This window comes from Eumetopias jubatus, unplaced genomic scaffold, assembly GCF_037043125.1.
Source record: "Eumetopias jubatus isolate StellerSeaLion01/CBP00866 unplaced genomic scaffold, mEumJub1_p1.0 scaffold_9, whole genome shotgun sequence".
Lineage (NCBI taxonomy): Eukaryota > Metazoa > Chordata > Mammalia > Carnivora > Otariidae > Eumetopias > Eumetopias jubatus.
Genome location: NW_028274815.1, coordinates 795,328 through 819,893, shown reverse-complemented (window position 1 = coordinate 819,893; position 24,566 = coordinate 795,328). Strand labels below are relative to the sequence as shown.

The 24,566-nt window shown below is 45.4% G+C and overlaps 1 protein-coding gene across 1 annotated transcript in view; it reads right to left on the bottom strand.

The window, feature by feature from the left end:
• SNTG2 (syntrophin gamma 2) overlaps window positions 1–24,566 on the bottom strand; it is a 339,157-nt gene that overhangs the window by 283,147 nt on the left and 31,444 nt on the right. Inside the window, exons 2-5 of the mRNA XM_088026250.1 lie at window positions 11,593–11,734; window positions 11,441–11,495; window positions 8,956–9,098; window positions 8,272–8,408 (exon numbers count right to left, since the gene is read on the bottom strand). Of these exons, the coding sequence (XP_087882376.1) occupies window positions 8,272–8,408; window positions 8,956–9,098; window positions 11,441–11,495; window positions 11,593–11,734 (477 nt within the window). The remainder of the gene's footprint in view (window positions 1–8,271; window positions 8,409–8,955; window positions 9,099–11,440; window positions 11,496–11,592; window positions 11,735–24,566) is intronic.

The window sequence follows — 24,566 nt, the reverse complement described above, 5'->3', positions numbered from 1 at the left end:
CGAGGAGAGGCCCTGCCTGCGTTTTTGTTGGCACACTGAAAGAGACCTCCTATTATAAACCACTTTCAGGATTTTATAGTTCTGCATTTTATTGTGAAAGGTTGACCTTGTTTATTAAAATACACATTTTATGCTAGTCTTAGAAAAGTTGGAAAGATTAGCTATGAGGCTCCTTTTCAAATAAAGTTATTTATTTCCAGGAAAAAGCAATATGGTTCTCCCACAAAATCATCTGAAGAGTGTCTGAGATTCAGGCCCCTGTGGGTGTATTTGATAACTGAGAAGTCATTTCCTTCCATCGAATCTGTGGGCTTTCCCAATGCCAAGTGTGCCCTGAACGGGAGACCTGCTGACGGTGTTGCCCACTGCAGGACCTGGCCCTGACGGTGTTTAAGACCAATGGGTATAACGAAAACAACTCCTTGATAGGAAAGCTTATGTCTCCTCACCCTCAGTGAGGAGCAAATTGGTCTCAGAAGAATCCAAAATTCAGTGGAGATGAGAACCTTTTCAGCGGAAACCAGGAGTGAGACTCGGTGGACTCTTGTGACGGACGCCGGGGCTGTGTGGTGTCTGCCGTGGGATCCAGAAAGCTGCCTTTCCCCGGGGAGGACCGCACACTGCTGAGCCGAGGTCGGCTCTCAGCGATTGGTGTGTCTTCCTGCGGGCTCACGGGGTGGACGCCAAGTGTCCCTTCCTCTGTCCCTACTGAAATCAGGGTTTCTCTTATGACTCAAGGAAGCATAAAAATAGCACAGAATGCGGCTTGTGAGGCGAAAGGTCGTCACTGGACTGGACGTGAAAACATGGGAGGTTCATGAATTGCTGCGGGCACCCTCCCTCCCCTCATTTTGAGTGTTCTTTCCCGCCTCCAGGGAGGACTGGAAGCGTCCAGCTGCTGCCCTCTTGCAGTGTGGTTTTTGGAAAGTGTGGTGGTGTCTCCGAGGTCTGGGTCACCATCGGTGGGGTTATTTCCTGTGCGATTATTGTCAGGGTTAGACAAGACGGTGTGTGCACAGCATCCGACACCACCTATGTCGCTAACTTTTCTCTCTCTATTTTAATTGTATCCAAACTTGAAGTCTCTTCCACGCAGTCTTCCCTGATAGCTGGAGCTCTCCCACACTTCACCCTCCCTTGGCAGGCTTCAGCCTAGTTCACAAGTCTGCCCTCAGTTAGAAGGAGAGTTACATTGTTTTCTCTCCAGTTGTATTTGTCTTAGTGCAGGACCTGCAGGACACAATTAAACAATTTCACCGCTGCAGACTTAGCTTGGGAAATCTTCCATTTGACAGGTGAGGAACCTGAGGGCGGGAAAGGACAGGGATATCCCAAGGTCATGGGACGGTAACACTGTGGGGGTGCACACGTGGGCTTGGACTACGCTGCACCAGGGCTGAGCCCACGCAGACACCTGCCTGTGGATGAGCACACTGGTTGCTTGGGTCAGCAGCTCGGGTGTCCGGGAGTGTGGGGCTGTGTGTGCTGCTGTACCTGGGGGGATGCAGAGCCTGGACCTACGTCTGAGAACTCATGTGTACCAGGGAAACCAGCCCTGGATCAATTTCCAGGATGCAGTATGATCTCATAAAAACAAAGAGAAAATTTAAATCCATAAACACAGCCTGAAGCCTACTTACTCAAGCTCTTTGGAGGGCTTCACCATCCCATCACATTTCAAAGACTATCGAGTGACACCCCCGTTACACGGGAACAGGCAGTCAGTCCTTGGGTCTGCGGGAGAGCCCTGGTGTTAAACTTTTTTAATGACGATGATTAATGAGAAGGGAGGTTTGCTTGATGATGGAATTCCAGAGGTTTCACTTAAAATGCATGAGCGCCAGTAGATTTTCAGCTAAAGATAAACAAACTTTCTTTGTGAGATTTTAATATGCTGGGTTATTTGCATTATGAAACATGGAGAAAAACATGAGCAGTAACTGATAAACGGAGAAGTCAAACTTCACTCTGTGGCAGCTTGCAGCTTCCCACCTCAAAGAAGTGGAATTTTAAAGTTTTCCAAGTCCTTATTTATTTATTTTGTATTGTCTTTCTCCTTCACATGAAAAGGTTTCTATATTCCTTGAAGGTCCCTTGACAGAACATAAATGTATTTCATCTCTCAAATAAAATGAAAACAACAGAGAACAAGAAAGTGCAGAGAAATGAAAGAAGTGTAGGAGCTTAAGTGAAATAGGAATTTTGCAGAAAGCATTCCTTTTTTAAGCCAAGTTCTTCCACTGCTGGGAAGTAGCTATGGTGACAAGCTGGTGTTGAATGGGACATCATCAGAACTCTGTGCAGGGCCACGGCATGCTCAGGCAGACCTTCGGCGGCCACTCCCGGGACCCACTGAGAAGCCCCACGTCAAAGTCAGCAGAGGCCCCATGTCCCCCATTGACCTCGGGGACAGTGGGGCCACGTGGGAGCTGTGACATGCGGTAGGATAGTTCTAGCTGGTATTGTAACTGTTTACAAACCAATCTCTACAATGACCTAAAACAGTAAAATTTATTGAGCACAGAGTATGGGGTCAGGCACTTCCACACATTACCTTATTTAATCCCCCAATTTTCCCTAGACAACCATGTGAATATGTGCACGGTCACTGTGACTTACTCTAAGTCTGGTTTGAAATCCCGGCATGGAGGTAAAATGGTCTCAGGTCGTATCTGGGGACCTCAGGGAGATGTGTGGCGTTGTGGCTTCAGTCCTTGTGACCTTGGGTGGGAGCCTGAAGGTGGGACCAGCTTTAAGACACTTTAGCCGTGTGGGGAGGGAGACGCCCGAGTCCCAAGCTGAGTCAGCCAGGACTTAGGAAGGGCTGACCTGGATGTGGCCCAAGTTCAGTTGTTGGTATGTTTCCGTCTCTGTGAGAGGCTGCCCCTGGCCCCTTGGTCCACTGGGGTCCTTGCCACTCTCAGAGCAAAGGGTCTGGGATTGGGGCAGGCTGGGCCACGACCAGCAAATAGATGCTCAGGACAAGTTGAACCAAGCCCCTGAACATTGGCTGAGCTCCTACTGTATTCCAGGACCTTTATTAGACACCCTGTATACAGTGGTCAGCAGCACAGATGTCTGCCTTGGTGGAACTGGGTAGTGAATGAGTAGTACTTAAATTAAACCAACTATTAGTAAGGAAACTACACTGGGTAGGGCTTCCCAATGTCATTTGCCTCTGTCATCCGAGTCTGTGGGAGGACCACCCCGAGATGAGGAGAGGGGCCCCAGGCCAGCTCGTCAGCCCTAAGTGCCCCCCAAGTGCAGCAAGCCTGCTTTGCTACCAAAGTGTGACATGAGACACAGGCACATCGCAGTGATACGCCAGCGCATCTGGAGTGGCTGGGCTCCCCAAATGCTAATCAGTACCCAGCCGCTGGAACTGTGGGCACAGAACGGAGAATCCCGAGTGTCTCCATCACTATCAGGGGAAATAACACTTAGATGAATCACCAACAACTAAACTTGGTATCTGCCACGGGAAATTATCATGAGGTGCAAGCTGAAACATTAATGGAAAATCAACACTAAAATGAAGTCCTTCAAACGCCAATGCACAGGGGCATCTAATTACATGGAAATCTGTGTCTGATAAGCGTACAGAATCCCAGTGTAGATGAAGTCAGAGATTAGAAGCATATTCATAGATGAGAAATAGAAATGATTTCTTCAAAAAATTACTAAAACTCCAAAATACCAACATTACAGGGAAAGAGATTTTATCTAAGAATTTTCAGACATCCAAGCTATTCATGGTTTTTGCATGAATAATTCTTTTGAGTGGCTCCCAGTGCTCATATTTCCAATAATATGCTTACGTATTTTACAGTGGTTGTTGCTAATGAAAGTCAGACTGCATTTATAAATTATTAACATTGGCCCATTGATACATAGTAGCTGATTTTCAAGATATTGTCAGTAAACACCATAAAGTTGTATTAAATATTCATACAATCGTTGTGATAATCCATAAAGCAATTATAATTAAAATGAAAGTACCTTGTCTTATAAATAACCAAATAAAATAAAACTTTAAAAGACAGAAGGCGTCCCTTCAATGTTTCGATCTAACACAGTAAAAGTGACGTTGCGATCCTATCTAGGGGCCCATGCTACAAAGAACAGAAGAACTGTCTCTTGTATCCAGAGATCACTGCTTGGTGAGAAGCAGAAGGAGAGCCTGTTTCTCAGGAGAGATGTTGCCACTGGAAGCAGGTGCTGCAGATAGCCACGCCCCCCACCCTTGCCCTGGCTCTTGCTGTCACTGAGTTTTAGAGCTTTGTCTTACTTGTCACCATCCAAGTGAGGAAGCCAAGTGCTCAGGGTCAGGCCCCACTAAGCATCCCCAAGGCTCATCTCAAGAGTGGGATGCCCTGGGGGCAGGCTTCCCTTGCATCTGGCTGAGAGCCTGCCCTAGCTGGTTCAGATGGGTCCCACAGCTTGAGAAGGCTGAGGGAGGCTCTGCTTTTGTCCTGGCAGTTCAGCCTCTGGAAAGTAGGACCAGATGGCAGGAAGCAAAGGGCAGAGCCTAAGTCTGAGGCTGTGCATGAGTTGGAGACACGCAGGCCGCAGTCCAGGCTGGACCTTGCAAAGGCCCCTGCTCAGCTCCCTGAGCTGCATCCAGTGGTTGACATGCTGGGCACTGAGGACTGAGCTGCAGAAGACTGGTGGGCTGGGCTCTCTGCCCACCTCCTCACTGCCCAGATTTGCCAACACGGAGAGAGGAGAACTGGCCATCCCCAGCATGGCACCTTCATAATTGCCCAACATGAAGGAGCTGAGAAATTAAAGATCCAGGATCTAAACTGTGGTCCTTGATCTGAATTCCTGTTTCTACCGGACCCTTGGCTACTTGTGATCATTCAGGCAAAGATCATATGACTCTGCCCCTAGGTATCCAGACAGCTCCCAGGTGTCCTTTGGAAGTGGCCATGTTTGGGTGACTCCCTCACCATCCAGGGAGAGAGAGAGCGCTTCTGAAAAGCACTGGGTTCTGAGACTTCCTGGGACCATTCCTGAGACCTCGGTGCGTGCTGATGTCTGGGCAGCACGTGAGGCTGTGTGGCGTGGCCTTGGCCCTGGTGCTGTACCCAGTCCGGCCAACGCTGCGGTCAGCTGAGATCTCAGGACTCCAAGGAGATCATGCCCAGGGCATGGGTAAGAAGTACTGTGGCTCCCCAACAAGGACTGAGACCAGCTGGAGAACCAGCTTGATGACAAACACTGTGCACGCACGGGGGGTCCCTGTCTTCCTGTAAGATGGAGCGTCGCCTTCAGCGTGCATGTCAGTACGTGGGGCGCTCGGCACCGAGGCTGGTTTCCCCGCAGTGGCTCAGTCTGTGAGTGGGTGTAGGGCTGCTCTACTCTGAACCTTCTCCAGGGTAAGTACAGCTTGGGTCCACCTGTGACAGCAAGGCCAGGGGTCCAGGATGAAAGCAAACAAAAGAGCAAAGAAAATGCACCTCAATAATGCAACTCCATCTGCAAATGACAAGATTGTTGCTTATTTCAGGCTCTCCCCCCTCATTCTCTCTTCCTTTATAGAATCTCTCAAGTTCAGAATTCCTGAAGAATTTAGGATTAAAATGCCAGGACTGGGATTCTAGTGAAGGCGGAAAACCCTCACAGTCCCTGACATCGACACGGGATTGTTTTTTTGTAATTTATATCTACGCGTTGTCCTCCTTCACCCACTTCTGCAGATGAGGGACTTTAGTCTCACAGAGACCGATGGCCACACAGGTGGTATTGTCACCTTCTTACTTCCTGTCACTCAGCAAAACCGGGGCCATGACAGTGTATCCGTGACAGGCAGGAGGTGGAAACACAGGTTGTATCTACGTGCAGGCAATAGAAACCGCTCTCATTACTTTGAACAAAAGGGCTGACTAGACGATTTGCCCGACGGCCGTGTCAGGAGGAACTAGCTGCAGGCAAACGGCCCAAGCCGCCCAGTTCAGCCTCAGGATCTCTGGGTGGTCTGGAGGCTCACCCCCCTAGAGCACATGCATAGTCCCTGATGGATTAAGCCAGAGCGAATCCAAGAAGGGTCACAGGGCAACACGGGCTGCCTCCCCTAATAAAACCCAGTACATGCACAGCAGCCCACAGACCGTCTCTGGTTTTCAGAAGAGGCCACGAGGTAGATGGGTATCTGTCAAAACCTGTGGATGATCCTGATTTGAATGAAATGCAGGGTTGTGTGTTATAATCAATACAGATCTTACGACTCCTCAGACATGGTTCTCGGTGGAATCTGACTGACTGGCCATTAGCTAGCTTGTTTTGGCCATTTTTAGAACAAACTAATTTTTATACTTTGCCACATTTGAACTCGAACTTTTCATGTACTTTTTCTCCTTTGTTTCCAGCTTAGTTCTCAGTCTGACAGTCAGTACGTGTTCACTTAGCTCCCACCCGGGGTCTGCACGCGGTGCGTGGTTGCCAAGCATCTTTGAGCGAAGGGCCGTCGGTTCACGTGGGAAAGCACAATCTATACACCCAAGGCAACTGGGACCGACAAAGCAGTTAGCTACGTGCTGACCTCGGGGTGCTGAGTAGACTTCCTTCAAACACAGAGAACCTAAAAGAAGTGTTCGCACTAATTCACAGTTGTGACCACTGAGTCTCCTTCTGAAGCAGCAGGAAATTTTCTACAATTAAGCAGCTAAAAACGGTAACTGTTGAGAGGGCTGGAATTCTATTTCCATTGAACTCTGCACGTGCATGATTGTGAGTCTGAGGTAAGGCAGAAATTGCAAAATAAATACCCTAAACCATGTCATTTGGTTAAAAGATCAGTAGGGAACATGTGCTCAAGTTAAATTATAATGTATTTTTCTCTTCAAATTTGAAGTTACACAAGGCCCACTATGCAGTATTAGCCACTGGAACCACTTCACCCAGAAATACCTTGTGCTTGAAAAAAAGATACAACATTAAGAATGCAATTGGAAAAAAATAATTTTATGTGCCCACATAAAGAAATGTTTGTAAGCCATTTACCTGGTTATGAAGTGGTTTTCTTAAAAGCTGCTTTATACCCATATTTATAACTATTTTTTCTTTGATTAAACATTTTTCTTTAATGTCTTTGGAGAATGTCAGTGAATGGTTGGCCATGTTTCTGAGCAACAGATGAAAGACTGCACATAAAGAAGGAAATCAATTTGTATCTGTCTATGTGGTTGTAACTTCGGCCGACTGAAACAACATGCCCTTTGTTCCTTCGCTCCCCGAGCTCGATCTGTAGCCTGGAACAAAAGAAATACCTTCACGAGGCCTCTCAGAGGATGATGTATATGACCCAGGCAGCACATGCCTAAAATACACTCTCGCCTCAAGTGTGAAACCGTTACAGTCCGTGTTCAAGTGTATTCCTGCCGAAGCAGAGCGTCCCGGGGTGGAGCCCCGGCTGTCGAAGGCTGGACGTGCTGCGGAGGAGGGAGGCCCTGCTTGGTAGCGGTTGTTGGATTGATCCGGGGGCAGGCGTGGAAGGCACAGAGCACCGGTGCCCGGTTAATTCCAAGGTGCCCGTATTGACTCCTGTTCCGTGCATTTCCTGTAGTGCTTAATTGTCCATGTTTTCACACAATGCCCGCTAAAGGAACTTAGTCTGTAAATGGGATGGGATTTGAGCAGAAGAGTCTTAGGAGCAGAGGCGGACCCTCCGAAGCCAGAGCGGGCAGATCCGTGAATTTGCTAAGACCACGTGTTCTCCCCATGTCCTTGCTCGCTGACTGGCACAGGCTTCCACGGAGTGGCTCTGGGGGGGATCCGGGCGGCATTCTCGCCCCCCCCAACACCTAATGAAGCTGGTGCTCCTCCGCTTCCTCCAGACGTGGGTCCTGCCGCATCCCCGGGGGAGACCCTCGCTGGACCCTTGTCTCGGGCTTTGCTCACCTGCCGCTTTGCTGCTTCCCTGTGTGTCGGTGCGTCTGGCCATGTGGGCTCAGTGGTGGTCAACTCTGGGAGCCCTCCCCCGTCAGTACCATCCCTGTCCAGAATCTTTATCTGCTGGGCCCCTCTCTTCCCCCATGCCCAGCCTCACTTCAGCCCCACTGAACCATCCCCGGCTGCCCCGTCGGCCTCGGGGCGGGGCGGCCACACACCATGCTCCTCCCTGTTTTCCAGCACATGTGTGCTTCTTCCCTGGAAGCTGCTCCTCGGGGCTCCCTTTCCAGTCACTCTGGTGCCTCTTATGCAGAGTGGACCCCTGGGCCCGCGTCCCCGGGGACAGAAGTCTGCCCCCCAGTGGCTGCACTCACTCACCTCCGTGCACTGGACACACTCTGCCACTTGGACTGCAGTGGCCCCAGCGACAGTGCGTTTGTGCTCCCGTGGCATGCCGGCCGGGGTCTCGGGGACCGCGGTCTTGCTGGAGGTGCCGCACCTGGGAATGCACTGCCCTGTGAGCAGCGAGTGAGCAGGAGAAGGGGCCAGAGCCAGAGAGCATCCGCTCAGGTGGCAGCAGCCGCGTCTTGCTCGCGGGACAAAGTCAAGGCCGTGTCCGCGGGAAGACATGCCGCCCCGTCACCTTGGGTTTGGCAGCCGAAGGCAAAGGACTGGGGACACCATGGTCACCTCCGCACTCAGGACACCGGCTAGAATGCTGGAGCAGGAGATGGAGACAGTTTTGTTGACTATCAGAGGTGACTGGTTCAGAGAGTTTCAAAATTGAAGAGAAAGCTGTAAGAGGTAGGGCTGCCTACCCCTGGCTTAGTCAAGAAAAAGGCAAATGTACGGGAAAACTCAGGTGAAGGTCTGATGTTACAGTAAGTAAAGTAGCCAGAAAGTCTTGACATTGAGGGACATTCTGTGAATCCTTCCATTTTCCTGCCCAGCGAGGAAGCCGGGCTGCAGCCTCGCAGGACGGCCGCGGGGAAGCGCTGGTCCCCGTCTTCCATCCCCTCTCTCGGGGTCTGGACTCGGCCGCTGGGCATCCCCCCAGGACACCGGCGGGCTGCAGGTGTGACACAGAGGACAGGCATGAGAGGCTCGGGAACGGCGGCAGGTGCGGGGAGCCAGCCCGGCGGCGGGAACCAGAACCCACGCGCACCTGACCACAGTCCGCAGCGGGCGCCACGGCTTCCCGAGCACTTGGGGGAAAGCGACAAAGGGAAACACAGACAGTAAGTCTTGGGCCAGTTTTTTTAACCACCTCTTTCTTGTTTTTAAGTCCGTCAGCGTGAGGCTGCCCACAACCCGGTTCCTGTGAGGGGCTTCAGGCCTGCACCATAGTCAGCTCCCTGCCCCCAATGGATGTGCGTCAGACGAAACCCTCTAAGTTTTATTTATCTTGAAAATATGAGGAAATCTGGCCACAGGAGGCCTCTTCCATGATCGATTGCCTGGTCTGGCCGTTCCTGTTCCTGCAGCCACTCAGGAGCCCTGGGGTCAGCCACCTCCCCTAATAACCACCTGCTTCGTCCCCCCGTCCCAGACAGGCTGACACGATTTCCTTCCCAAGAGGACGCAGCCACTCGGTTCCAGAGACAGAGTTCCTATTGCCTCACCAGTTGCTGAGCATCTTCTCCTGAGAGAGATGGTGGCGGGAGGGAGAGGAGACAGAGACACAGAGAGACAGAGAGACAGAGAGAGACAGAGAGACAGAGAGAGGGAGACAGAGAGAGACAGAGAGAGAAGACAGAAAGAGACAGAGAGAAACAGAGAGCCAGAGACATAGTGACAGAGACGGGGACAGAGAGTGCCGGGTGGCTGCCGTGTGGAACGGGAGCTGGGGTGAAAGGACATTGCCTGAGCACCTGCTGTGTGCTAGCTACCGGCCGGGCACTGCCCGTACCATTCTAAAGCCTCCCAGTAGCCCCTGGAGACACACTGCTTCTTGCTCTTCTCCGCTGGGAACTAGGGCTAAGGGGACGCGGGCCCTGGCCTCTCCCGCGCGTGAGTGGGAGCTGAGTGAAGAGAGCCGGCACCTCAGTGTGGGCTCCCGCCACTGGGGTCTGCCCCATGCCCACGGATACACTTCGGGGATGTCACCGTTTTGATCATGTAAAATCCATCAGTTCCCAACCTACAAGAATAGGTGTTGCCAAAATTTTGCCACACCTGTGAAATTTCTTTTTTTATTTAGAAACAGAGTTTGGCTCAAAGATAGTTTATGGAACATAATTAGCATTTGATCCAACAGAGGCTATTGGACTGAGAACAAAGTCCTCCCACGTCCAGGGAGACCCACTGCTCCCGGAGGCGACGGCTGGGGGACCTGACTTCACGTCCCATTTCCTGCATGAAAATAAAATTGGGTGAGTGCTCTTCTTTTCAAATTAATATCAGCATCTAAGGAAATTGGTTTTATGTCATCTTAAATTGTAGACACTCTATACCATATGCTGTGAGTTTAATGAAAACCTTAGGAAAGATACTTTTGACCTTCATTTTAACAGCAACTAATCTCTTGCTCATCGAAACAGGAACAAGTTGCTGTGGAAAAAGTGGCAATAAATGAGATTAATAAAATCTGTGCATTTATGGTGCTGTGTGGAAAGCAGGTCCCACAGATGCCTGTCAATCCAGCTGCCAGGTAGACGCAACTTTGCATGTCACACACATGGACACCCTGAGCTCACAGGATGCCCACGGATGCGGTCCAATGCCATACCTGCTCCCAGATCTTTTCCATGATGTCACGGGTGGGATGGCCAATGTACGAGCCCCTCAGTATTCTGTGTCTCTGTTCGATCATCTAAATCAAATTGTATTTCATGTTTCCACATTCATTGAACAGACATGGCCAATAAAATGGAAGTGTAATTCTGGTGGAAGAAATTGAAAACCATGCTGTTAGAGCAAGGGAACTTTATCATGGCAATCTGCAATATAGGACCCGCATGTACGCCAGTCTCCTTTCTTAGCAAAAGTATTTCTGGGCATACTTGTTCACTCACATTCTTTATTTTTTTTAATTTTTTATTATTTTAATTTTTTATTATGTTATGTTAATAACCGTACAATACATCATTCGTTTTTGATGTAGTGTTCCATGATTCATTATTTGCATATAACACCCGGTGCTCCATGCAGTACGTGCCCTCTTTAATACCCATCACCAGGCTAACCCATCCCCCACCCCCTCCCCTCTAGGACCCTCAGTTTGTTTTTCAGAGTCCATCATCTCTCATGGTTCATCTCCCCCTCCGATTTCCCCACCTTCATTTTTCCCTTCCTACTATCTTCTTTTTTAACATATGATGTACTATTTGTTTCAGAGATACAGATCTGTGATTCAACAGTCTTACACAATTCACAGCGCTCACCATAGCACATACCCTCCCCAATGTCTATCACCCAGCCACCCCATCCCTCCCACCCCCCACCACTCCAGCAACCCTCAGTTTGTTTCCTGAGATTAAGAATTCCTCGTATCAGTGAGGTCATATGATACATGTCTTTCTCTGATTGAGCACTCTGAGCTTCTTACCCTCCCGTGTCCAGGGTCAACGTGCAAGACGACAGAAGGCTCACAGCACCTGAGCCTGGGGAATAGTGTGGGAGCCCGTGCACCGGTCTTGCAGGTGGCCCTGGGGAAGAGGGTGGGGTTTGGGAGGATGTTTCTGGAGGGGTGATGCTCACTGAAGAATCTAGGATGGATGCTGCCGGAGTAGAAGCGGGATAAGGCCAGGCCTGGGGGCGTGAGAGCGCGCATGCCACCATGGCTACTGGTGTGGGGCTTGTTCCCGGCACGGCGAGAGGCCAAGGCGGGAAAGTGGCCGGGCTGGGGGTTGTGGAGTGGGTGTGGTGTGGGGAAGGGCTGGCCTTCATCCCTGGGCCTCAAGCCCTTAGCAGCTGGTGGTCCGTGTTGCCGCTGGGACGGTGGGGGTGACTGACCCTGACCCTGATTCTCCTCCCCTCCCTCCCCCCTCCCCTCCGCCTCGACCCTGACCCCGCCGCAGCTCCAATCAAAGCCTCTCTGATTTTATCAGTTTTACTCATTAGGCTACTAAGTAAGAATTCATTAAAAGTTAATGAAGCTTTGCTGAAGACAACTAATCAAAACCTGAGAAATCACTGATGAAGGAAAGAAAGCTCCCTGGTAGATGTGAACGTGACCTGCACAGTCTCTGGAGTTTAGGCAAATGTTGGGTGAGAGGTGCTGCCCAAGGACACCTGCCAGAGAAAGGATGCAATGTCATCACGAGTGGCTGTGGAAGGAGCAGGTGCCCCGGGGCTTCCAGCTCATGTGACAGGGAACACACTGGACCAAGGTCAAGGACAGAGAGAGACGGGGGGCGGGGCTGAGGCATGGGGAGAGGGTCTGCAGGGGGCTCCTGCCTTCTCTCGTGCATGACGTAGGAACTGCTACTCGCGAACCCTTTAATATGTCTCTGCGCCCAGGGAACACACCCTGTAGACGTGTAGATTCCATGACTCTTTAGAAACCCAGGTATGCAAATCTGGCACAGATCTATGACACTAATATTGGGGAGAATTTGTGCAAAAAAGTCATGGGCACATGTACAGTGTAAGAAAATGATGTCTGGAATGAGTTGTGAGAGGATTTGAAAATCTTGAATGCATTTTAAATCCCTCCATATAATCAGTTATTACTGTTAACCTGAGTTTAAAAAAGGGTTTGCAAACACTGAACGTTATCACTCCTGAATAACAATGTAGCCAATGAGAGTCTTGGAATCATAGATTCACATCATTGTGCCGTTTTGTGGGTTAAAGAGTTGATTTTCAGGGACTATTAAGATTGGGGTTATATCTCCCATAACAGATGAGGAAACACTCCCACATGTCCACATCCAGCAGATGGAAACCACTAGGTGTTGGAAGTGGTGCTGTATGTCCCAGGCTGGTAGTGGAGGACCTCCGGCTGATGGGAGGGCGGGGGTGACACCGTCACAGCGGGTGGGGGGTGACGCCTGGGGACCCATCCCCTGGCTGAGCAGAGAATCTAGGATACACCAGTGTTGCTGGAGTGTATGATGTGGGGTCAGGCGCTCAGTGTCAGGGGTCCCCAGGCCCACATTGGGGGGAGACCACTGACTTCTGTTCTCAGCAAGAGTCAGCTTCAGTGCACTTGGCCAGCGCGAGATGCGGGGCGCGGTCTTGGTGAATATTTACTGACAAATGAGTGAGCCCGTGAGGAAATGTCAGAGACAGGTTTACATTAGCGAGGTCTCTCTGCCCCTGGGTGGGCGTGTGTTTATGCAGCTGAAGCCACAGACACGGGAAGCTGGGAGCCTGATACTCAGGATGGGGGTGAAGGGGAGACTCAGCCACAGGGAGGAGGAGACAGGTGGCTGCATGAGTGAAGCAAAGCGGTGGATCACAGCACACTGTCTCGGCTCCCGCGGCTGTGGAAGGTATGGGTCCCCAGCAGGAGCGTCTGTAAGAATAAAGTCGCCACAAGAACTGCTGTAGAATCGCAGAGAAGTGCTTTTATTTCAGTTATGTTTTCTCTGAAGAGGATCAGACATGTTATGTGAGCATCACCCTAGGGCAGTGCCAAAAATCAAGAAGTCAATCTCCTGGAAGGATTCTTGGATGTTCTAATTTTGGGAGAACTGACTTCTGGTGTGTGTGTGCAGGCGGAGGGGAGCACACACAAACATCTTAATAGGCACCTGCTACCTTCAAGAGCAAGTAGGAATCATGCACGTACATCCACTTATTTCTGGAAAGGGAATATGCATGAAGTTAGAAGAGGGTAAAAAGCATCAACAGTTTGGAAAGTAATACTTCATTAAATCTGTTTGTCTCTGTGCTAAAATGTGTTTAGCTCTTGATGAGTGTGTGCGACATTAAAGTCATCATTTTTGACTTTTTTTAAAAATTTGATTTATGGGTGGTGTTGCTAAGATAAAATAAAACTATGGCTGTCACCAGTTGCCTTTCTCTTTCCAACCCTTTCTGTCATTTGGTTCTAAAGAAGCCCTTTCCAGAAGGAATGGCCAATAATACAAACAATTCTGGTTCCCAGAAGGGACCAGACAGTATACTTTGCGTGTAAAATATCCGTATTCAGAAGGATATTGAGGCAAGGCATTTTTAGAATTCTTGGCCTTAATTTGAGAGCCAGAGCGTCATGGGCTGAACTGTGTCCCCTTGCGATGTACACACTGAAGTCCTGACCCCAGAAAGTATGTGTGGTGGTGGGGCCCTTCCCAGGTGATTCGGTTAGAAGGGCCGCTAAGGTGGTCTCCACTCCAACAGGACTGTGTCCTTAGAAGGCCAGAGGCTCACAGGGACGCAGTTTTTCACTTTTGCCAAGGTTGTTGGCTCACTTCACACAGAGCAGACTCCTGACACTCCCTCTGAACCCCGAGGGCACTGGTGGGGGCACTTCCATAACGCAGAAGAGTCTTGTGCAATGAGTACTTGCAGGTGTAAAAACACATGCATGCCAGGATATTCCACTTGGAGTTTCTGGAAAGTTCTTTCTCTTTGTTGGCCTATCGGGTTGCAGAGGAGAGAAATTATTTTAGTTGAAGATATCTAATAAGTGCTAACCCAGTGATAAAATATAAAAGCAAAGCTCGCAGACATAGCCCCTGCCATCTGACTGGTCCATGGTAGGGCTGAGAGATAGGGCAGAGGGCAAGTCCATGGAGGGAAAGAATGTTACTTAATCAGGGCAGTTCCACAGTGATTTTAACAGTTATCTGTTGTGGAGACTAAAAGCTACAGTTCCATTATAAAATGTATATATTTGACTCAGGAAAAAAAAAGCAACATTTTTATTGCCATAACACTTATGCTATTAATTTAAATTGCTTAAATGCATTGCTCATGCATTAGTTACAAAGTTAAGCTAAATTACGATCTTCAATATTTTGCTGATGTTTTTATTGCTCGATGATATATGGAAAATTATAGATCTACAAAAGTTTTAACTCATCTTTTTTTTTCCTTGTCAGCCTCTAGAGACAGGAAAGAACAGTAAAATGAAATTCAACCAGTATATTAAAAAGATAAACTTGAAGGAAGCTTACCACTAATTCACGTGCAATTTTATAGCATAGACAAACAATAAACGATTACAAAGTCTGTATCGATTTGTAATGGGCTGTACAGTATTCTATATTTGTAAAGTCTTTTATGTGTGATAAAATACTTTTGAAAAGAAACTTTTGAAATTTTAGAATAGTTTTACATTTACAGAAAAATTTCAAAGATAGTGTAGTGAGTTCTATACATGCCGCACCGTTTCTCCGATTGCTAACATCTTATATTAATGTTGTACATATGTGACAATTCATGAACCAGTATTGGTAATTATTATGGACTAAAGTCCATATTTTATTCAGATTTAAATTCCTTTTTGGTGGAGAAAACCACATTGCACTTGGTTGTCATGTGTCTGGGATGCTCCTGGGTGTGACAGCCTCTCAGACTTCTCTTGGTTTTAATCACCCTGATATTTCTGAGAAGAACTTGCTGGGAATTTTATATAGTGTCCTCGGTTAAGACTTCTGACATTTCTCCCATGATTAGTTAAGGATGGGCTGCTGGGAGGAAGGCCATAGGGGTGAGGCATGCTTTTATAACAGCAGGTCGAGGCTGACTCGCACTGCTAGTGTGACCAACATCACCCAGCTGAGGGACACTTGTGGGCTGGCACCACCAGCAGCTGCCCTTCCACACTGTCCTGGCCAGATGGAAGTCACTCTGCTCATCCCACTCTCATGGGGTGGAGGGCTGTGCCCCACTGCCTGAGGGCTGAGTATCTGCATAAATCCCTTGGAATCCTTCTATACCGCACTTCTTTTCATTGTCTTATATACATTGTGTGTCTATGGTCAGTCAGTCAAATTTTCATGTTGTGAAGATCATTTCTAAAGCAGTTATCCAGATTTCTTAATATGTTTTCTCAGGAAAACAATGTTTAGACTCTACAGCATCTTCAAAAAATAGAAACAAACGACCTGAGGGCCTCTGCTGGGATTGCTTTGCAAAAACACTCACTTTCTTGATGAGCCGCCCTAATTGCTGCAGCTCTTACTTCTGTGACCTTACAGCAATCTGTGTAGGATGGGCCAGGGAGTAGCACTGAGACACAGGGCCAGCTCTGATGCGCTGAAGTAACTGGAGGGTCCCTTGAAGGAAGGGAGACAGGTAGATGGAGGGAAGGAATTGAATTCTAATTTAAGTGCCTCATACATTCAGGAATGGACCAGGAAGGTCAGAGGTGCTGAGGGGTCAGTGTTGCAAGGACACTGGACTATGTCCAGTATAAATAAAGAATTCTCTGTTGGGAGATAAAATCTGGTTTCTTTATAACAATGTTACTATTTCGTCAAAAATTTCTAGTCTTTCAAAGTTACAGGATCAGATGACTAAGAGAAAAAACAGATAATAGGAACTGACATGTGGATAGAGTCATCAGATTTAGCAGACAAACACATGGCATGGCTGGTTAGATCTGAAATATGTCTAATTGTCTATGCACATATACATTGAGATAAGAGAAAAGTTTATGCTGTTCACCCGTGATAAATAATAAGTTTATAAATTTTATATCTCTTTCTTTAATTATAACTGCCCTGAAAATTAGGTTTTCCTTCAAAGTTTCTTGCTTTTCAGAATTTGCTTATAAAATTCATTGCAGTTCTTCTCTGTGTTCCATTGCATTGGAACATAGCTGCTACAGTGGTCACACACAATGCTTTTCTTTTTTTGCCCTCTAAACATCATTACTGAGAACACAGCTCAACCTTGGCATTCAGAGCCAGGATGCTGAACAGGAACTAGCAAATCTGGACTCTGAGAACAGCTCAGCAAAGCCTACATGGGAACATAAGATACCATCTTTCATGGCAGAGCTTGCTCTATTTTCAGGATTAGGTACCAAATTTGATCAATGACTTATAAAAAATATTTTTCTCTGCAGAAGAGAGCACTGCCATTGAGCTTAGTCCCCTCCTTGTCCAACAGTGCACCTGCTGATTCCACTGAGGTCCACACAGAGCATGTGCTGACACTGTGTAAAGAGCTGAATTCTTCAAAGGATGAAATTCATTCAGAAAGATAGTGTGTCCGGTGACATAAAAATTACCCATTTCATATAACACCCAGTGCTCCATGCAGTACATGTTATACAAAAACAATGGATTGTGGATCACTACATCAAAAACTAATGATGTATTGTATGGTGACTAACATAGCATAATAAAATTTTAAAAATTAAAAAAAATTACCCATTTCAAGTCAGAATTTCTCTTCCTGTTCATAAATAATGTCACATTTCAGAGCATCCTTGATGCTTAAAGGAACATGTTTCCACCAAAGTGGCTTTCCATGGTGGAGCTTCAGTGACATTGCTCTCTTCTTCCGTCTTACACAGTCCTAAAGCAGTAACAATAAATACGAGCAAAAATAAATATACTTTAAATAATCAAAAGATTATTTAAAAGTCAACAAGAATTTCTTCAGCCTAATTCTTAGAATTAAAGTTCAGTTTTATGGCTTCAAGTAAACTGAAGATACTTGCAGTTTCATTTGTTAGAGGGCCTTTGGGTTTTTGAGTGCACAGGAATTAAAGAACACTGAATCCCAAGAAAATTACAAAATCACTCATTAATCACTCAGTTTAAGTAGTGTATATGCTGAAATAAGAACATAATTCGTGATAGTGTCTTTAAAGTCTACAGTAAGGACGTCAGATATTGTCAGAGCCACATGTGAGGAACAGCGGCAGTACCTCTGATTTGCTTTGATTTTGAGAAATATTGTTTGCACCTTCACACCAACACCCACCAAAATATTTACTTGTATTATTTCTGTCAAAAACAATACAATCTTTCTCAATACCTCCTAACTCATTAACAAGAGTCTCTGAAAAATTCTGCTATTGTTTCTGAAGCCTCATCTGAAAAAAATTTCACCCTCAATTGCCTTATAAACAAGCCATTTTCATGAGAAAAATATTGCACAAACAAAGAAAAGTATTCTCTGCATTGTGACTTTGGAGTGGGAAAATACCTGTAGCAGCAGGCAATGTGTTCCGTCATTTGAGCTGGAAGATGTGGGAGCACAGTTTGAAGGGCATGATAACTTCCATTGCAAATGTTTTATCTTCTTTGTCTGAATTCCTCATAATCAAACAATTAGTTATTTTATCACTTTCTCTGATACTAGTTGAGGAAATCATGCTTCCCTTACACTTAGCTGCTGGTGTGTGTGGTTTGTACATAATTTTCCACAATTTACTTGATGTTGAGCAAATAATTGCATACTGTAAAAATCTTCAAAAAGCCTGTTCTTCCTTAACAAATGTCTTTTGTTCATGAAAGCCACCATGAAATGCACACCTGTGTATTTGCATTTGGGGGTTCAAATACACACAGATAAAAATATATAAGAGCACTACCAGGAGAATTGAAGAGACTGACTGTGTTGTTAAAGGTCAGAAAGGTAGAGTGCCCTACCAGGATGCGGAAGCTGGCTGGGGCCTGGGGGTTTTCACTGGGCCAGTTATGGGTATGTGGTCCCTGGAGCAGGGTCAACTCAGAAGGGCTACTGAGGGAGTTACTGCTGATTGGCTGCATCCACAGTGTGGACTGTCTCTCATTAACTATGTCTATAGAGTGGGCCATTCTTGATTGGCTGGTCTGTAGCATGGACCATCCCTAATTGGCTGATGTGCAGGATTTGGGCTGTCCTTGGTTTGCTTATTTTCACAAGTGTGGTTCCTGGGGTGATGATTTTGGGGTCTGGTGATTTTCAGAACCGTAGCCACCATGGTATTTTGGTTAATTTTCAGGGCATGTGCACTAATGCAAAGTCATCTTAGTTAATGGGGTCACTTGCTCATGACTTGGTACTTTAGCCAAAAGTTTTTTCCCATCTCAATTATGAAAATAAATACTTTTGATTCCCAGTCACTACCTTTTTGGCCCCAGCCAAACTCAGAGGAGACCATGAGAGTTTATCTAGACCTTTGTTTGTGGAGATATGACCTTTCAGATGTCACCATTTAAGGGATTCAAAACAAAGTACTGTGACAGAAAATAGCTCTAACTGTGAATAGTTGTAATTTACTGCAAAAATCTGAGTATAGGTGTAGGGCACCTGGCAAAGTTAGTAGAAGGAAAAAGACTAACCATAAAACACAGGACGAATGCTGTGTGCACAGAGTGCTTGGCAAACCTATTGGCTGTGATCCATACATTGGATTTACAGACCAGCAAGTTATAATTAAAAGCAAAAAACTAGTGTGGTTAGTAAGCTCAAGAAAATAGATGGAAAAAAGGACAATATTAATGACAAAATATAGAACTTCAAAAAAATCTGGTATCTAAAATATCACAAAACAGACACTTTGCAAGTGAAAATTAGAAGCTTTGGAATGGAAATTCCCATGGACACAGAAGACAGGACACATAAACTGAAGACAAGACAAGAGAAAGCATTCAAATTGAAGCAGAGAGATAAATTGGATGATATGTACAGATTCCATGAAAAACACAAATTACCAAAGGTGACACAGAATGCAAAGTGAAATCTGGATAGTTGGATACTCAAACTTGGCATGCATCAGGACGAGTTAAGGCCTAGGGCCAATCACTCTTATGAACATAGCTGAAATGTTCCTAAGATGAGCAAATCAAATCCACCAGAAAAGATAATATAGGGAAATGAAATGTTGATTCCAGGGATACAAAAGTCCAAGGATACAAAGGGCCTTTCACCTTTGAAAAGTCAATCAGAGGAAATCACCATATTGACCTGGTCATATCATCATCTCAATAATGCAAAACAGCCTTTGTTCTCTCAGGATGGAAACTCTGAGTGATCTGGGAATAGAGTAGAAGTTTCTTAATTAGAGAAAGAGGGGCTACACCAATAGAGAAAACTCTGTAGTTAGAGAGTGGATGGCCACACAAATTTACCTAGTGGTGTCCTTTGCAGCAAACATATCACAGGACACTGCATATAAAAGTGTATTTAAGCAAACGTGGTCCAGGTGGGTGCTTATTGTAGAGTAGAATCAACTTACAAAGGAATTCAAGTCACCAGTAGGACAAAAAAGTTATTTTGATTAGTGTTTAAAGGAAAACAAATTTGATAATAGAAATCATTTTTATCAAATATATAAATAGTTAAAATATTTTCCATATGTATGTCTTACACTTCTATAAAGACTTAAATAAAGTCAGGTTCTTTTCTTTTCTTTCTTTTCTTCTCTTCTCTTTTCTTTTATTATTTATTTGAGAGAGAGACAGAGTGAGAGAGATGGAGTGGGGTGAGGGGCAGAGGGAGATGTAGACTCCCTGCTGAGCAAGGAGCCTGATGCAGGACTCCATCTCAGGACCTTGGGATCATGACCTGAGCCAAAGGCAGATGCTTAACCAACTGAGCCACCCAGGCATCCCAAGATGTTTTACTTCCTTTTTTTTAATTTTAATTTTAATTTATTTTTATTTTTTTTTAATTTTATTATGTTATGTTAGTCACCATACAATACATCATTAGTTTTTGATGTGGTGATCCACGATCCATTGTTTTCGTATAACACCCAGGGCTCCATGCAGTACATGCCCTCCTTGATACCCATCACTGGGGTAACCAACCTCCCCTCCCCCTCCCCTCTAGAACCCTCAGTTTGTTTCTCAGAGTCCATCGTCTCTCATGGTTCATCTTTCCCTCCGATTTCCCCCCCTTCATTTTTCCCTTCCTTCTCCTAATGTCCTCCATGTTATTCCTTATGTTCCACAAATAAGTGAAATCATGTGATAATTGGCTTTCTTTGCTTGACTTATTTCACTTAGCATAATCTCCAGTCCTACCCATGTTGATGTAAAAGTTGGGTATTCATCCTTTCTGATGGCTGAGTAATATTCCATTGTATGTATGGACCACAACTTCTTTATCCATTCATCTGTTGAAGGGCATCTCAGCTCTTTCCACAGTTTGGCTATTGCAGACATTGCTGCTATGAACATTGGGGTTCATATGGCCCTTCTTTTCACTACATCTGTGTCTTTGGGGTAAATACCCAGGAGTGCAATTGCTGGGTCATAGGGTAGCTCTATTTTTAATTTTTTGAGGCACCTCCACACTGTTTTCCAAAGTGGCTGTGCCAACTTGCATTCCCACCAGCAGTGTAAGAGGGTTCCCCTCTCTCCACAACCTCTCCAACATTTGTTGTTTCTTGCCCTGTCCATTTTTTTTGATGATGGTTTGAAACTCATGATCCACTGTTGTCTGTAAACAATATTTTGTTTTATTCTTATATTTTAATGTAACTTATTATTATGGAAAATGCAAACACATATATGGAAGAGAACATAGAGGAGCGTTATTAACTCTAAATCACAAGGGACATTTGTCAGCTCCTCACCCAGCCCCCTTCCCGAGCTGGTCTTCTTCTATTACCACACAAATGAATTGTCCATTTCTTGCTATTTGAATATTTTGATTGTTTCCAGCTTTTCACAGTAATAAATAATGTTGCAGTGAAATCTTTCTACGTGTTTTTATACAATTGTGCTAACATTGCTAAGGTATATTCCTGCGCATAACTCTTAATAGTTCCATGTTTCTCTAAAAGACATATACATGTTTTTAAAACATACCAAAAACATGCTATCAAACTCGAAATCAGTCACCAATAATTTCTTAATATCATCAAATATCCAGTCATTCTTCACAATTCTATCATTGTTCTAATGCATTTAAAATACATTTTTAAACACTTGGTGTATTTGATAGAGAATCTAAAAAATTCCATAAATTATTATCGGCTAATATATCTCTTGAGACTCTACTAGTCTAGATATATTCCTCCTTCATTTCTTTCTTTTCCCTTACAAGGTTTTTGTTCAAGAAACTGGATTTTGTTTTATAGAAGTCCTATGAACTGGCATAGATTGCATTCCTGATGTTTACATTTTTAAGTATTTTCATGTTCTTGTAAATTGATAGATTAAGATGCTTGACCAGATCCACACTGCATGTTTTTGGCAAGACTACTCCATTGGTATGTGTACTACCATCAAGAAATACGCAGTACCTCGTGCACCCTCAGTCTCTCACCCTCAGTATCTCTCCCTGTGAAGCAGGGTTAAGAATCGTACCACAGTAGTGACCGAGGTCCAGTGATTCATGATGGGGAGCAAATTTGCAGTATTTTAATATTACCATTCTTTTCTTACTAATAAGCTAAAAAATTTCTACAAAGAGAAACCTCTCTTTATCATCTATCTGGTTACTCTTAAGCACAGTTTTTGTATAAAAGGCAGTATAAGTGACTTATTCTTTCCCTTTCCTTCCATTTCCAAAATTATGGGTTGTTTGTCTAGTTTTTCTCAAAAGCAATCATGGATTCCTTTGATTTTACTGGTTTAGAATTATTAATAATTCATGAACTTCATATAATAGATGTGTTCCAGTCCCTTGATGTTATTATCACTCTTGGTGCTAAAATTGTCCCATTCTTTCCAGGGGAAAGCCTTTTTATGTTGTATCCTAAGTACTTTTCAAGTAACTTTTTTTTAAATTTTTTTAAAAGATTTTATTTATTTATTTATTTGAGAGCGAGAATGAGAGAGATAGAGAGCATGAGAGGGGGGAACGTCAGAGGGAGAAGCAGACTCCCCGCTGAGCTGGGAGCCCGATGCAGGACTCGATCCCGGGACTCCAGGGTCATGACCTGAGCCGAAGGCAGTTGCTTAACCAACTGAGCCACCCAGGTGCCCTCAAGTAACTTCTAATAAGTGAAAAAGAATTTATGGAAGTATAAGCTCTAAGTGTCCAGCTTGATGACCTTTTACCCACTGAAGAAGCTCTTTGACCAGTGACGAGATCCAGGGAGAGCAATGCCTGAAATAGGGTCCCAGGAGGGGCAACACAGGTAGCCCTGCCCATGTTTACATAAACGGGATCATACATACGAGCTCTCTGTCTGACTTTGGTCAACACTGTTTGTGCTGTCATCCTGCAAGACTGTCAGAGTTCCTTAGGGTAAGTTCTCCTCCCTCAACTTGATCCATCCTGACAACAAGCAGCAACGGATCTGTTTTACTCTTTTTTTTTTTAATTTTTTATTGTTTTGTTAATCACCATATATTACATCATTTCTTTTGGTGTAGTGTTCCATGATTCATTGTTTGTTCATAACACCCAGTGCTCCATGGAGAATGTGCCCTCTTTAATACCCATCACCAGGCTAACCCATCCCCCTACCCTCCTCCCCTCTAGAACCCTCAGTTTGTTTTTCAGAGTCCATCATCTCTCCTGGTTCGTCTCCCCCTCTAACTTACTCCCCTTCATTCTTCCTCTCCTGCTATCTTCTTCTTTTCCTTTTTTCTTAAAATATGTTGCGTTATTTGTTTCAGAAGTACAGATCTGTGATTCAACAGTCTTACACAATTCACAGCGCTCACCGTAGCACATACACTCCCCAATGTCTATCACCCAGCCACCCCATCCCTCCCACCCCCGACCACTCCAGCAACCCTCAGTTTGTTCCTGAGATTAAGAATTCCTCATATCAGTGAGGTCATATGATACATGTCTTTCTCTGATTGACTTATTTCACTAAGCATAACACCCTCCGCTTCCATCCACGTCGTTGCAAATGGCAAGATCTCATTCCTTTTGATGGCTGCATAATATTCCATTGTGTATATATACCACTTCTTCTTTATCCATTCATCTGTCGATGGACATCTTGGCTCTTTCCACAGGTTGGCTATTGTGGACATTGCTGCTATAAACATTGGGGTACACGCACCCCTTCGGGTCCCTACATTTGTATCTTTGGGGTAAATACCCAGTAGTGCAATTGCTGGATCGAATGGTAGCTCTAATTTCAACTGTTTGAGGAACCTCCATACTGTTTTCCAGAGTGGTTGCACCAGCTTGCATTCCCACCAACAGTGTAGGAGGGTTCCCCTTTCTCCACATCCCCGCCAACATCTGTCATTTCCTGACTTGTTAATTTTAGCCATTCTGACGGGTGTGAGGTGATATCTCATGGAGGTTTTGATTTGGATTTCCCTGATGCCGAGCGATGTTGAGCACTTTTTCATATGCCTGTTGGCCATTTGGATGTCTTCTTTGGAAAAATGTCTGTTCATGTCTCTGCCCATTTCTTGATTGGATTATTTGTTCTTTGGGTGTTGAGTTTGATAAGTTCTTTATAGATTTTGGATACTAGCCCTTTATCTGATATGTCATTTGCAAATATTTTCTCCCATTCTGTCGGTTGTCTTTTGGTTTTGTGGACTGTTTCTTTTGCTGTGCAAAAGCTTTTTATCTTGATGAAATCCCAATAGTTCATTTTTGCCCTGGCTTCCCGTGCCTTTGGTGATGTTTCTAGGAAGAAGTTGCTGCGGCTGAGGTCGAAGAGGTTGCTACCTGTGTTCTTTAGGGTTTTGATTGACTCCTGTCTCACATTGAGGTCTTTCAACCATTTGGAGTCTATTTTTGTGTGTGGTGTAAGGAAATGGTCCAGTTTCCTTCTTCTGCATGTGGCTGTCCAATTTTCCCAACACCATTTGTTGAAGAGACTGTCTTTTTTCCATTGAACATTCTTTCCTGCTTTGTCAAAGATAAGTTGACCATAGAATTGAGGGTCCATTTCTGGGCTCTCG